The sequence below is a fragment of the Sminthopsis crassicaudata genome, chromosome 1 (assembly GCF_048593235.1).
Source record: "Sminthopsis crassicaudata isolate SCR6 chromosome 1, ASM4859323v1, whole genome shotgun sequence".
NCBI classification, from domain to species: Eukaryota; Metazoa; Chordata; class Mammalia; order Dasyuromorphia; family Dasyuridae; genus Sminthopsis; species Sminthopsis crassicaudata.
The window spans coordinates 236132638-236149018 of record NC_133617.1 but is presented as its reverse complement, the minus strand read 5'-3'; the positions used below and the strand labels follow the sequence as shown (position 1 = coordinate 236149018).

At 37.3% G+C, this 16381-nt stretch overlaps 1 protein-coding gene across 1 annotated transcript in view; it reads right to left on the bottom strand.

Annotated features, from left to right (window-relative positions):
• The window catches only part of TTC39C (tetratricopeptide repeat domain 39C), a 127301-nt gene extending 111164 nt beyond the window's left edge, over window positions 1-16137 (bottom strand). The window contains exon 1 of the mRNA XM_074276878.1: window positions 15872-16137. Within this exon, the coding sequence (XP_074132979.1) occupies window positions 15872-16038 (167 nt within the window). The 5' untranslated portion in view covers window positions 16039-16137. The remainder of the gene's footprint in view (window positions 1-15871) is intronic.
• Window positions 16138-16381: the final 244 nt, after the last annotated feature.

Sequence of the window (16381 nt, the reverse complement as noted above, 5' to 3'; positions counted from 1 at the left end):
AAAGGACAGAATCAAGTTAACAAGTACCCAACACAAGGCAGGAAGTCATAAGAGATCAAGTTTTAAAAGTAATTTGGAGCCACAAAATGCTTGATTAGGGAATTTGAACTTTAATCAAAAATCTTTGATGGCTATCCATTCTACCACATAATGAACAGAGGAACTGAAATGATGAACAATGTATAGGATACTTTAGGAAGTACACCAAGAAGACTTCAAACTCTTTCTAGAGTTAATTAGGAAGCTGTGCATGGTAGAGTTGATTCAAATTCTGGGGTTTTTGGAGTATCAGATTAGTGGGATAAGTATAGAGGTTGAAAAGAGGACTTTTAGCATTGTAGTAGGTTGAGGTTTTGAATGAAATCGCTACCATAGGTGCCAGAGATTTTGAGCAGCAGTGCAAAGCCAATGGCTGCTTCACAAGCTGAGAAGACTAACAGGATTAGAGGAGTTAGGGATATTGAGAATATGTGGAAGTGGGTAATTAAGAAGGTTATAAGGATAAAGAGGGACAACATTATACCCACTAGGCATAAGAGAGTAGACATTAGGTGGGACTGACAAATTAGGACTCCTAAGGGCCAACAGGAAAGCCAGGATTAGGTTTAGGTTGATAGGAAGCAAAAGGTATTCTTGGGGTAGAACCATGATTTATTGAGTCAAAATCAATTATCTTAATTAGATTAAAAACCTATTCGGTACATTCAAGACCTTTTGGGAACCATTCATTTGCTAATGGAGAGAAAAGAGTATCTATGGAAGAACCTGAATTGATTAGAAATCCGGAACAGAGAAGACAAAAGAATTAAGGATGATTCCAGAATTTAACCAAATGCAAAAGCATTTATTAAGTACCTGCAAAGTACCAGGCAAGCAATATGCTAGGTGCTGAGGATATATATATATATATTGAATTAAACAATACCTATTTGCAAGGACATTATGAATACTGTAATAGGGAACATGAGTACAAATATGAGGATATAAAGAATAAATATAGACAAGACAAACAAATACAAAGTAATTAAATAAAAAAGACATTTGAAAGGGAAGGCCATAGCATCAGACAAAGCTTTTGTTTTGGGGGTTCAAATTATTTGGAAGCCATAATCTCACTATAAATCCAAATACTGTAATACTAAACAATATTTTAAAAAGAAAAAAGGTTTATTAAAATTAATGACAGCTTAACATAATAATAGCTAGAATTTATATCGCGCTTTAAGATCTGCAAAGTGTTTTACAAACATATTATCTCACTTTATCCTAACTTCAATCCTGGAAAGTAAATGATATTTTTATACTCATTTTACAGATAAGGAAAGTGAGACTCTGCAAGTAAAATGACCTGCTAGTAAGTGTCTGAGGCTGAATGAAGACTCATATCTTCCTGATTCCAGGCTCAAAGTTCTATAAATTGCCACCAAGTTACCTTAAAGGGAAGAGTGCTGGCACTGACTTTGAAGAGTTGAGTACAGTTCTAGCTTTCATGATTACTAGCAATGTGACGTGGCAACCCACGTTGCTGGGGTTTCTTCTCACAATGTTCTTGGAACATCAAATTGGGATACTGCCACAGTATCCAGGGCCATCTCCAGTGTCCTGATCTGTTCATCTAGTCTCTAGGTCCAGATGACTCTGGAGGGGGTAAGTGAGACAAGTTATCCTACACAGCCCTCCCTCACTTAAATCCAATGCACTAGCATTCTGGAACAAATGACAAACCACAACAACTACTAGCATGGATTAGGTTTGTTGAAAGCAAAGCACTCTGTGATAAAATAAAAAAGGTAAAATATAAATATCTTTCAAGTTTGCTACTTTTCATTATTCTAGACTTTTACAGGTAATTAAAGCAGATTTAAACCAATATCTTCTAATATGTCTATGTTATAATTTTCTTTTCCATTTCTATTTTCTAGTTTAATTTATCTTATTTCATTATTTGTATTTCCCTGTGAGAGTTTTTGTCTAAGATTTAATCATTCAAGTTAGGTGATATAACCTGAAGCATATTCTTCAGATCAAGATCAGTTAAACTAAGTTTTCCTTATTTAGCACTTCTAATTAATTAGGTCAGTAATGCAACAACCATCATTCTGATCTACAGATATGCCTCACCTACCACCATTAATAGGCTCTACTATAATGCTGCATACATTCCTCAAAACTGGGCAGAGCAAGCAGTTCAGAAACATGACAAATAGAAGGGAATAAGAGCTAAGCTGAGTCAATTCCAACTACATAAGCTTATATAAAAGCATTTCCTAGCATTTTGGTGGGGCATGATTATAAATGTCTTAATGAAGATGCTGTTGTAAAATATTGTTTCTGGTCCCAATCTGGTAGGGTATGCCAGCACCTGTTTTAATTCCATCTCATTATCAAGTAAGTCACCATTTTTAAAGCACAGAACAATGCCTGGCACATAGTAGACACTAAATAAATATTCCCTTTTCTTATGTTCTTTTCTTTACTATGAATACTACATATTTTCTTTATCAGTTATTTATGGTACTGAAGACATGGCATGACAGAGAATCCTTACACTTCACTTACAATTCAATATCAAAAACACTCATTATGCTTTAAGAGAAATGCAAAAATAAATAAGACAGCCTTTAATCCTACTTCCCAAATTTTTCAGCAGAGCAACTAAAAAAAGGAAGAAAATGAAACAAATTTCATTCTTTTGTTATCTCCCCTACAAACTCTCTCAAAAGGATGCTAACCCAAACAACAAAGTACAGTGATCTACAATTTGATAAGACTACTTAAAATTTATTGAAAGAATACAAATCAGCAAGAATAAAAATGGTTTCATTTACACGGAACACTTAGAAGATTGTATGATTACTTTCAGGAAAATGCATTCTTTTGCAATTTCAAAAGTATTTCATCAAAGAACTTTGTAACTAGAAACTGAATTGCTTTTCCTGAATAATGAAATCATAAGTAATTAGCTTCCTTTAGTTTGGGACCAACTAGCCTTTAGTTTGGCTCCATTCATTTGACTTTATTATTCATTAAATTTTCATTAATGTCAAAGAGTTCAGAACTCATCTTTGCCTTAATTGAAGGGTATAACCATCTGAGACAATACACTTCAACTCTGTATTAAGAGAAACCATCCAAATCTCTTTTAGTCTCAAATTTTATAAATTACACGGAATCAGCCCAGATCAAAGACAAAAACCTGTCCATGAATGTTCAATTTACCTTTCATGTCTTGCCAATTTTACTTTGGCAATCTTTCTAGAAAAACAGGTCTCTAATTAGACGTTATGTATACCTCCCATTAACATTTGTATTTAAGGATGCTGTACAAACAGGCATAGTTCAAAATTGATTGCAAAGATCACTGCCCAATTCTTGATATCTTACACAATTGTTAGAAGCCCAAGCCAAGTCATTTGCTCCCAAATGTCCTTTTCCTTCCACCCCCTCAGACTAAGCATTTCACTTTATAATTCTCTAATAAATTTAGCACCTATTATCAACATTATCTATGTAATGGATGAACCTTATTCTCCTAATACACAGTAAGCTCCAAGAAGGTAGGCTCCAGGTCTTAGCTTAATTTTTTTCCCTTTTCCAGTCCTGTCACAGTTAAAGGGACACAATAGGTGCTTAATAATTGTTATATAACACCAGTGTTCCTTCTTAATTTCTCTTTGTTACTTCAGGAACATCTTGTAGCATGACTGGAAATTTTTATTCATTCCAAAATTAGTGGCTATTCAAGTATACGTGCCTAAAGTACAGACCTGATGGGGGGAACCCTAAAACTGACCTTTGGGGTAAACACTTGAGAAACTCTCCTGGGAGAGACCTGCCTCAGGGAATCAAGATAAAGTGGTTTCATATCTTGGGGTGCTATTGACCTCTATTGAGCTGAAAATTGGCTCAGGACCACTTTGAGTAAGTGGTCCCATTCTACTGGAAATCTAGCATGTTCTATATGCCTGCCAATTCTTTCTACTAACTCTATATAGTTATGGAACAATATGCCTCAGGTTTATGGAAAAGAATGAGTTTGTAAGCATTTAGCAAAATCCCTTTCCTTGAACCAATTGGATACACTGCTGATTTGCAAAGGGGAGCTTTTGGATTAGTTTTGAGAACGTAGCATGAAGAATTTTAAATATGCTATCTTCTTTAAAGATCCAACTGGAGAGAACAATTTGTAGGGGAGGGAGATTAGTAAACTTCCAAAGTTGGGACCACTCTGCCTTGTCTACTAGATTATAAATTCCTATAAGATGTTACTTTTCTCTGTTCCTTTAACTCTTCAAGCCAGTGTTAAATGAATATTGATTGCTCAATAGCAAGAAGAAATAGAAAATGAATTTTTATTTTTGAATACAGGGAATTGAGGGAATCTCGTTCAGTTGAATGAAACTTCAGTCTCAGATTTCCTTATAAAAATGACAATTTTAAACTAATTTCTTTGCAGAAGGTCCAAAACAGGACCATGCCAAAACAAGGAACCCCTTTTTTTCCCCTTGGCATAGCTGCCTATCAAGACCCCCTGCCTACTGAGAAGACATTCTCTTCTCAGTGTTAAGCCTGTTTATCTTTCTCTGTCAGGACTTTGTCACCCAGGAGTCAGTCTTCCTAGCAAAAGCTGATTTCTCAGGGCCAATAAACTTCTTTTTGCCAGTCTAACTTTTCGGGTTCGAGAATTCTTTCACGTTGGACCTGCACCGACAGAAGGAGTTCCCTACAACTCTCTGCCCTGCGCCAAACCTCATCATTTGGTTCCTTGACTGGGAAAACCTCAAAAACCTGAATGAGGTAAAAGCCTTTTTTTGTTGTTCTTGTCTATTCTACAGCTAGACACAAACACCTGGGAAAGTTTGAGTCATTGGAGCCCCAAGCTCTAGCAGTAATCTCTCAGGGATGCCTGGTTGAGAATACCTGCATTCTCTGACAAAAAGGTCCCCCTACTCAGGGAGCATTTTGTCATCTCTCCATCTCCAGAGATGTCTAGAGATGGACAAGGAGCTATGGAATCGGGGAACCTAAGGTTTTTTTTTCCTGGAAAAAATGGGACAAAACACCTCTGCTTCTAATAATACTTCAAGTTCGGCTTGAAAAAATCTCAAAAACTGGAAAGCTTAAGATGTTGCTTTGATTTGCTAGATAGGAATCAGATTCCTTCCATTCAGCCCCTCTAGTAGAGACAAAGGAGTCTTCCTTTGCATCTCAATGCACCCCTAAATCCCTTTCAGAACAGGACTTTATCTCCTTAACTCCCTTTCTCTCACCTGAATTAAATCCTGGAACTTTCAGTTTTTTTCTGGACACTCAGAACAGAGGTGCCTCTTTCAATGCTGTATCTCTCCCAGACTGAGGAGAAAACTGGCTATTCTGGGGACCCCACCCAACTTTTTGAGGCATCCAAGGCCAACACCCCTTGATCTGTCCTGGGGAGATATATCAAAGAAACTGGAGAAGCCAATTTTGAGCCCTCAAGTTTCTCCCACTCCACTGTTACAAACAGCTGTTGAAGTCTTTAATGACAGGGATCAGACTTTAACCAAGGAGAGAGGTCACAAAATTAAATCGAGATTTGGAGACATGTCTCTACTCTTCGCTGCTACTTCTGGGAACTACAGAGGTCCACGCTTTCCTTGTCCTGAGTTCCAGCAGGAAGCACTGGCAGGATTGCCCACAATGGTCGAGCCATCAACCCCAGTGTCTTGCCTTCTGGCAGGAGTTTGGGGCTTGGTCAATCTCCCCCTCCCTTCAGTTTCAACATGACATCAACAGCTTAACCCTTGCTATTCCCAGAAGTGGCCGGCAAGAACATTGCATTTCTTTCTTCTTGACTCTTTGATCTGCAACTCTCGTCTTTCCTCCCCTTCCCTTCATAAAGTGGGGATAGTAGGGGGGGACTAGAGAGCTGTCTCAAGATCTCTCCTCCACCTTGCCAGCTTGGTGATTTAATGGTGAGATTGAGGACCCAATTCTCTCTTCTCAGACCTCCAGAGATATTTTTTAAGCACAAACTTTTAGACAGTTTTAGGGTCCCCCCCCATCAACCTGACATGGAATATCTGAAGCAAAGAGTATTCCTATATAAACCCATCCTTTTCCTGAAGATGGAAATTTTAGGAATACTGAGGAAGAAAGTTTGGAATACTATTATTCCATGGATAATGCTAACTTTAAATAAGAACTCTCACAGCACCAGACAAGTGTGTGGCTAATAACTTCATCCCACTTCTTTATCTCAGATCTAAATAAAAGAAGTAGGCAAATCTGTGCTTACTTTATGGGAGACATAGATATCAAGCTTCTTACATTACACATTAGCTCATAATACAAAGGAAAAGCTTTTGAGATTCACAATTCAAAGAAAACAAAACAAATTCAAAGCCAGGATAGTGATTCACTAAGCTAAAAGTAATTCTATGCAGCCTAGATTAAATTTTAAATTTGGTTTCTTCTCATCCATTAGGAAACAAACTAAATTTGAGGGGAAAGCCATCTCTGCTAGCCATTTAGATCAGTGTGTACTAGAAAGGAATTCTCATCATAATGCTCATCAAGTGTCCCTGTAACTGCTTGAAGACCTTCAAGGAAGAGGGAACCTACCACTTATGAAGCAATCCATATTACTCATGAGCAGCACTAATTGTCAGGAAGTTTCTCTTTACATCAAACCTAAAGCAGCCTCTTTGTAACTTCCATCCCCTTTTCCTGATTCTATCCTTTAAGGCCACAAAGAGCAAACCCAATTCCTCCTTCTCCAGGCTCAACATACCCAGTTATTTCAACCAGTTCTGATATGACATGAATTCACCAGTTGCCTTCCTCTGGAAACTCTCCAACTTATCAAAGCCCTCTTTAAATCTGATTTTTCTTTGAGATATCTCTTCAAGATTTCCTTTAAGTACCACAATACAATAATGCCTTTCCTGATTCCCTTAACTGCCAGTGCTCTCTTTAACTACCTTAATGTACAAGTTGGCTTTCCTGATAGACTCAGAAACTCTAAATGATCTCCTCTCTGCTGTCATAGGCATTCTTCCCAACTCCCAGATTCACCATCTCAGTGAATTTTGGTTTTGCTGTGTCTATCACACATTGAAATGCTGACACCTTTCTCTCTATTCACATAACTGAGATAACTGCAAAGTTTTCCTAATTGGTCTCCTTACTTCCCCCATTCCAATTCTTCCTCCACACATCTGTCAATGTTTTCTTCAATTACTTTTTTTTAAAGCATAGATCTATGTTAATTACCTATTTAATAAACTTTAGTGGCTTCCTGTTGCTTCTAGGATCAAATGTAAACTCATGTTTGGGTTTTGCAATAACCCCAACCTATCTTTCCAACCCCATTCTATATTGTTCCCCTTTCTACACTTGAAGCTTACAAAGACTGCACTTCTATGTTCTTCACATGTGCCATTTCCATTTACCAGCTCCATGCCTTTGCATTGGCATCTCTGATGCCTAAAATATACTACTTTTCCACAGAGTTCCAATTTTCCTTTAAGTTGAAATTTTTAAGTACTACCTTATACACTATACCTTTCTGATTTTCACAATGTTTTCTTTAACCAACTTGTATTTACCACATATTTTGCATTTATTCTTCAAATATTTAAATGTGTAGAGCTTGACTTTCTGACAGAATAGATTCCTTGAAAACAGGTACCCTTATTTTTGTCTTTGAATTCAATGTTTCAGGAATTGAAAATTACTCCCTCAGATTCATCTGAGATCCTCAGTGGGCTAAGTCCTGTTAGGATTTTTAGCAAAGATGGGTTTACACTGAGAAATAACTTCTTCAGTGGGCTTTCTTGATTAGGAATTAGCAAAGGTTTGGGGTTCAGCCTTTGATTATATTGGTTTTTTGTGGCCCAAAGCTAGGGAGCAATATCCAGATGAATTCAATAAAGGGTGATGATTATGTTCCAGACCAAGAATTCTAATTGAATTGTAGATGGAGATTATTATGGGAGTTTCCCTAGGAACAGGAGGATAGGGTCCCTCCCAGAGGCCAGGAAGGGTTGAGATTTTAGGGTTTTTCTAACCCAGATCTACCCCCCCCAAGATCAGGGGGACACAGTTTCTATCAGTACCACCAACCTCCCAATCCCTCAGGTTGGAAATCTAGGTGATGATCCTCAATTCCTGCTCTTTCTCACTGCCCACATCCAGTCTGTGGCCACAGTATATCCACTTCACCTTTGAAACATCTCTCAAATATGCTCCTTCTCTCCTCTGCTCCCATCTCTCATCTTGTCTTACTGGACTGCTGCAGTAGCTGGTTGGTCTGCCTGCCAAGTCTTTCCTCATTCCAATCCACTTTCCATTCAGGTGCCAAAGTGTTTCTCCTAAAGCTCAGTTTTAACCCTATTATCCCCCTACTCAAAAAAAATCTATTGGCTCCCTAGCTTTTCCAGGTTCAAAAATATTAGTCTTCAAAGTCCTTAAAAACCAATACACACACACATACACTCTTTCTCTCTCATTCTCTCTCTCTCTCTCTGAGGTGAGGCATATAGGAATAGAAATTTTATGGCTTTTGGCAAAGATGGGACAGTCTTCTTCCATGTCATTTTTGTCTGTCTACATCTCTGCATAAGCGCACGTGCCCGCGCGCGCGTGCACACACACACACACACACACACACACACACACACACACACACACGCTTTCCAATTTTCTTATACTTACTATTCCCTTTTGTCCCTGCCTCCCAAATATTGCCTCTATCAGTATTCTTTGATCCAATAATAATGGCCTCCTGGATGTTGAACAAATAAGACACTCCATTTCTTAGCACTAGAAATTTTCTTTGGTTATCCCCCATGCCTGGAAGGCTCCCCCTCCTCATCTCCACCTTCTGGTCCCCCTGGCTTCCTTCAAATCTCATCTAGAATTCCACTTTCTATAGGAAGCCTTTTCCAGCCTCCCTTAATACTAGTATTAATACTAGTTAATCAGCTCCATTCAATCCTGTGTCTCCTCCATTAGAATGTGAGCTCCTTCCTCAAGGGCCTCTTTCTGTATCCCCATCAATTACTACAGTGCCTGGCACTAGGTGTTTAAGAAAAACTTATTGACTGACTTATTGATTAACTAAATTCTATAATCCTACAAAATATTTGAAGAGACAAACAATACACTTCTGCTTGGGCCCAGGTAGCTATATTAAATGCAACAGCTAAAAGTTTCAAGGAAAGTATTTAGGTTTAATGTAAGGGTAAAACTTCCTAACATTTAGTTAATTTAAAAAAATGGATAGACTTCTTCATGAGGCAGCAAGTTAGCCCTCAAAGATGTTCAAATCAACAAACCTTTATTTCCCATGATCTATGCAAAGGTCACAATGAAAATTTGTGCTTTCAAGGAGACTATATTCTACTGAGGGAAAAAATTTACATAGAAGTAAATACAAAATATATATCCAAATAAATAAAAAAATGAAAATTAGACAAGGCCTTTTGTAGATTAAGCTAAGCCTTGACCAATATTTAACATCATATGCCAAGAAAAGGTAGAAATAGGTTCGTGATTTAGTCATAAAGAGTGATACTATAAGAAAATTAGGAGAGCAAGGGATAGTCTACCTGTCAGAGAAAAGAGAGGAATTTATGACCAAAGAGAAACTAAAGAACATTCTGAAATGCAAAATGAATAATTTTGATTATGTTAAATTAAAAAAGTTTTGCGCAAACAAAACCAATGCAGCCAAGATTAGAAGGAAAGCAGAAAGCTGGAAAAAATGTTTTTACCTGCAGCATTTCTGATAAAGGCCACATTTCTAAAATAAATAGAGAACTGACTGAAATGTATAAGAATACAAGTCATTCCCCAATTGATAAATGGTCAAAGGATATGAACAATTTTCAAATGAAGATATTAAAGCCATTTCTAGTCATATGAAAGAGTACTCTAAATCACTATTGATTAGAGAAATGCACATTAAAACAGTTCTGAGGAACCACTTCACAACTCTCAGACTGACTAAGATGACAGGAAAAGATAATGATGAATGTTGGAGGGGATGTGAGAAAATTGGGATACTAATACATTATTGGTAGGGTTGTGAACTGATCCAACCATTCGGGAGAGCAATTTGATAGCTCAAAGGGCTATTAAAATGTACATACCCTTTGATTCAGTAGTGTCTCCACTGGGTCTGTATCCCAAAGACATCTTAAAGGAGAGAAGGGGACCCACATGTACAAAAATGTTTGTAGCAGCCCTTTTTGTAGTGTCAAGGAACTGGAAGCTGAATGGATGCCCATCAACTGGAGAATAGCCGAATAAGTTATGGTATATGAATATTATGTAATATTATTGTTCTATAAGAAATGATCAGCAGGATGATTTCATAGAGATCTTGAGAGACTTATAGGAACTGATGCTAAGAGGAGTGAGTAGAACCAAGAAGACATTGTACACAGTAACAAGATTATGTGATCAAACATGATGGACTTGGCTCTTTTTCCCTTATTTGGTAATTCAAAGTTCTTCATAATTTGCCCTCTATCCCCATCTTTATAGCCTCCTCAACATTTACCCATCTCATATCCTAACTCCATGAATTTTCATCAGTTAATTTCCATGCCGAGAATGTTTTTCTTCCTCTTCATTGCCTAAAGGTGGTGACTTCCTTCAATTTTCAATAAAATCTTTCCTTCTGCAAGAGGCCTGTTCCAGTCCTCTTTAACTTTTGTGCCTTAATTCTGAGACTATCCCCAATTTATCTTGTATATATCTTGTTTGCAAATTGTTGTTTGTATGTTGTCCTACTTCATTAAACCATGAGCTCCTTCAAAGTAGAAACTTTTTTGCCTTTCTTTTTATTGCCTGCATTTACGACAGTGCCTAGTAGTAAGTACTTAATAAATGTTAGCTGAAATTTTTTTCCAGCTTTTTGCTTTCCTTCTAATCTTGGCTGCATTGGTTTTGTTTGCACAAAACTTTTTTAATTTAACATAATCAAATGTTAGCTGTCAGTTTATTCATTAGGCAGTGTATAAGACATAGCCCTTGCCTTCATTGTGCTCATGATAGTAACACCAAAAAAGAGATTAGACTGGATTCTAATCCCAGCTTGACCATGAACTTGGTAAATCTAACTGAAATATATATACATATTTTTTTCTTAATAGTATTTTATTTTTCCAATTACACATAAAGATAAATAAATAGTGTGCTCCAATCTTCATTCAGCTGCCAAAGCTCTTTCTCTGGATGAGGATGGCATTTTCTTTCCCATGTCTATCAGAAGATCATTGTATTGCTTGTATAACTCTACCATAGTTGATCATCACATAATCTTGTTACTGTGTACAATGTTCTCCTGGTTCTGCTCACTTCACTCACCCTATGGCTTTGATTGGAAGAATATGTTAGTAACAATATTTTCACATGGTAAAATAGCAGGTGATATAACTCCTTTAGCCCTTGCTCTCCACAAACATTCTTTCTGGAGCCATTTTTTCTTTTTCTTGCTCAGGGATTTGGGGTCATCACTATTTTGATCTTGCAATATAACAAAAACTTTAAGTCCCAAAAGGAAAGGACCATATATATAATAATTTTAGGGTACTTATGTACAACTTGCATAGATAGCTCTTCATTTTCTCAGTTATACCACAACATAATTATAAAATTATGAGTTGAGATACTGATGAAAAATATACACTTTGGCAATCATATGGGAACCAGAGATTTTCCTGCTAAGAAATTCACAGATTCTTTTCTTATTACTTTAGGCAAAACACATTTTTTTTTCAGAGATCAGTTTTGAAAAGGTTAAGAACCTCAATTATCTGCTAAACCTGTGTATAAGAGTAATCTTCAAACCCTTCATTCTAGTTTCAACCTCTTCTTTACAATTCCCACCTAAATACAAAAAATAACACAATTCATCAAGTTTTAGCTATTTCCTTTTAGTATCTTCTATACTTAAAAAGAAATAAAAATCAAGGAATAATCAAAATGTAAGCAGCAGAATGGAAGAATTAGAAATCAGGCTCTGAATAACCAAAACTGGCTATGCACACAAATGTGAAGACCATACTGAGGAAGATTCTCTGCACTCATCTTAAAGAATTATAGATATAACCCAAAAAGAGAATTTAAAACAACCAGGCAAATACCTTCTAATTCACATGCCAACCTAAAACTTAAAAAGAAGTTAACTGTAATTTTTTTTAAAAGAAAGGAATCTCAATGGTATTAGGGGAAAATAACATTAGAAAAAAGTCATCAATTTGGCTACCACTAATTTTGTCATCTACCATAATTATGGGCAGGAACTAGATTATTTATTTACCTTTGTCTTTCCACATAGTTGGAAACTCAATAAATATTTGTTGACTGGAACTAAATTCTACCTATGAAAAGAGGGTATGTATGACAAGCAAATAAGAAGCATAAATAAAAAGATTTCCAGGGTAATATTTATCTACTGAAAAGAACATTCTTTGCAAGCACTTTCAAAACATTCAAATATGCCAACAATATGCCTATGCCAGGTAAGAATACTATGGTTGGAACACTAAGTAAATAACAAACACAAGATCTCAGGATTTGAATATATAGGCCCAGTTAGCTTTGTTCTGTTTGATGATCATATGTTATGCTCTAAGACAACCAAAAAAAGAAGACATATGGATCAGAAAAAAATCTGTCACCACTAATCAAAAAAAGCCCCTCAAACATGGATAAATAGCCTCTTTTCTCTCTGTGGAAGATAGATCATTATGCTATTGTTGACTAATATTTTTTAAGCCAGTGGATGTAGTATACTTCCAAAAAATAAAACAATTAAAAATATATATTCTGGTATAGTGGATAAAGATCTAGATTCAAATCCTGTTTCTGACATATACTGTCAACATGACAGTAGACAAGTTACTATAACCTCTCAGTGAACCTAGACAATTTTCTAAAACCAGAAAGGTTAAGGAAAAGGTAGAGGAAATTTTCTTACCAGGAATTCCCAAATAAATCTGTTTGTAGAAACAGATATACAGTATGATTAAAAAAAAACATTTTATCCTAATAACTCTCTATAAGTGGCATTAACTACCTATTTTAAACTACTTCCTTTTCATCATTCCATGAGAATCTATTTCTATAAATAACTATTTCCCATAGGTAAACATGGTTTTTCCTCTTATTTTAGTTCTGTAAGTTGCCTTCAGTAAAAGAGGATAATAATAACTGACATTTAAGAAACATTCATTTTTAAGTTTGCAAAGACTTTCATGTATATTACCTTATTTACTCTTTACAACAAAATTATGAGGCAATTACTATAGTTATCATTATCCCTGTTTTACAAAAAAAGAACTGAAGAGCAGAAAAGTGAAGTGACTGGCCCATGGATATACAACTAGTAAGAAAAAGAGAGAGAGAGATCACAGGATTTAGAGCTGAATGAAATATTCAGGATTGAAATGCTAGGTTTTCTTGAATCCAAGTCCAATACTGCATATTCTACAGTCTGCTGCTTTCCAGAGAACTAGTGGTATCTAAAGATGGACAGCAGCACAAGAATGCAAGATGCCAATGTAAACTCAAATCTGTAATTTTCTAAATTTTAGGCCCAAATTGTGTAATAATTAAAACAGCCTTAAAGACACTTGTTTTCTATTGTTAGATTGACCAGGTAAAATGAAAACCCAATACTCAAAATGGATTTCAAGTAAAAGAGTTAGAAAAGAAGCAGTTTGGTGATTTATGAAGATCACTGTGGCTTTCAATATCACAAATCTGGTTTTTAAGAAGCAACAGGATAAATGTGATAAATGGTGACATCTTTTTTTCAAATTTTAAAATACTGTTTAGGGAAGCATGAGTGGAGAGAAAAAGGACAAGGAAGCAGGAACTATTAGATTATGTTACTAGCTTTGATTTTTACTTCAAACAAAAGCCACCCAGCTGTATATTATTTCCTTCAGAAGAGTTTTCCTCACTTCACATCATTTTCCTAAAATAGTATTTGTTTACATAACTTTCTGAATGAAGTATAATTTGCATGAAAGATATAGCAATAATTTAAAGATGATCAGTAGAGTTTGCACATTATAAGATATATAACTGTTGAGAAAGAGGCTATCAGAATGTCCTGGGAGGGATGATAATTGCTACAATTAGCACATACAGGTTTTTGATTAATATCTGAACCTCTCAAAGTACTCTTAACAGTCCACTATTCCAAACCTTGAAAGGGTAAAAATTAAACTTTATGAAAGATTCCCTCACTATTATACAAGTCATGGTATGGCACTATAAAATATAGCATGTTGGCAATTAATTATTTAACAAGAAAGCCTAAGAACAAATGCATCCTTTAAAGCTGTCACCCTTCCTTTGAGAATAGTCGAGTAAACTTAAACCTGAATGAAAGTGACATTTGTGTTATTTAAAAAGAAAAAAAAATTAAAATGTGACATATTTACTTATAAAATTCACTTGCCTAAAAGACTCATTCCTTGTCTGATGAAAATGAATCAGTTCCAACTTGTGGAAGTAATTACTAACACTTTGAGAGATCTAACATCTGTAAAGACATTATATTGAAATTACATTCTTTAAATGGATTCATTTGTAATTTTTTGTTATTCTTGAAGATTTTTAGTAAGTCTATAATATACTGTCACTTCAACCAAACCAAATTTTAATATGCAAAGTGGATGACAGCTAAAACTTTTCAAGAAAAATAATTAAAAGCAAATGTAAGTAAAAGACTACTAGATCTTGTCATCCCTAAAACATAGTATTTGCTTAGGCAGAATAAAGAAATAGAAGATGTTCATAATAAAATAAATGTTCTACTATCTTCAAGCATATTTCTACCACATGGCTAACTTTTAGCTATATTCTCTCTATGAAAGTACAAACCATGAAAATCTGCTTCTTTTCCTTACTCATAAAAATCCAAGACTTGTTAAGCACCTACCACGGACAAAACACTACTGCAGAAGTATTTACCAATTTATCTGCACAGATGCAACCCTATGTATCCTGAAGGTGGAGAACAGTATTTCGCTTAGTGTGTGTGTGTGTGAAATTTCTTCCTCTTCTCTTGTCATATATATATATATATATATATATATATGTATGTATAAATAAAATTTCTCCCTCCTTTTATGTCCTTAGGTATTTCAGGGTAAGTTTCAGAAGACTGCGGAGAGAGAGAAAGATACAGATTTCAGTGTGGTTGTAGTCCCACATGGCAATTATGTATCTTAGTTTTCAAAGAATAGATATATCAGACCACAAAGGTAAATCTCCTGGAGAAACTATCCCAGGGAATCCGCAAGCCATTTACAAATCCTTGCACAGCATACACAAGGAAATTTTGTTCTCTATCAACAGCCTAAAATCACCAGGCAATTCCGACTCGGGTTCCTTCCTCAAGTAGTATCTAGTCCAAACAAGAAACGATCTTCAAAGAGGAAGAGATGGAGGAGAGCGCCGTGATGAGAGAGCGGGAAATGGATACGTAAAAAACACAAAGAGGCGCACATGCCCTCACACCTCCCCGAGAGGAAAGAGGTGGATGGGGAAAAGCAGCTGCAGAAAGAACTAAGGGGAGAGGGGGGAGAGCGAGCCGAAGCTAAATTCAAAAGGGAGTAAAGCACCGAGGTTAATCCTAAAGCGTCTTCTTGTTGGAAGGGAGGCTGGGGATCAGGTGCGGTGGGCAAGGGGTGAGCATCAGTCTGGGAGCGGGACAGGGCAGGGCACAAGAGCCAGCAGCAAAGGCTCGATGGCCAGCGGCAAGGGCAGCGCCCAGACCCAGCGGGGGGAAATGGAATAAGGTTAAATGAGCAGTAAAGGATGAGAAAGCTGGTGCAGAGAATGGGGGAGGGGTGCGGGTCACCTGTATTGTTTGAAGAGCTGGTCCGACTCTCGGAAGCCGTTGTTGAGCAGCATGTTAATGCCGGCCAGGGCCAGCTCGGCATCGTGCAGGGGCGCCGCGGCCGCTGAGTCCTGCTCGCTCTCTTCCTCGCGCCGCCGAGACGGCTGCTGCTGCTCCGACCCGGCCATGGGGAAGGAGGAGGCGGGGGGGACGGTGAGGGGAAGAGTGGGGCTCTGAGAAGCCCCCACAACCGTGGCACCCACCGGCCGGGGAAGAGCCAAAGGGCAGCAGCTGCAGGGGAAGAGCCGGGAGGAGGAGCCGCTACTGCTGCTGTGCCTGCAGTTCGTCGATAGGACGTGGAAGCTGAAGCCTCGCGTGGCGGCGGCCGCGCTGCTGCTGCCCGCAATTACTCAGCAGCGGCTCCGGGCCGATGGTCTCTCTGCTCTCCCCACGCTCAGAGATCCCGGGGGCACTGAAGCGAAATCCGTTTCCGGGGTGCCTTCGCCCCTCTCCACGGGCCCCCGAGGGGCT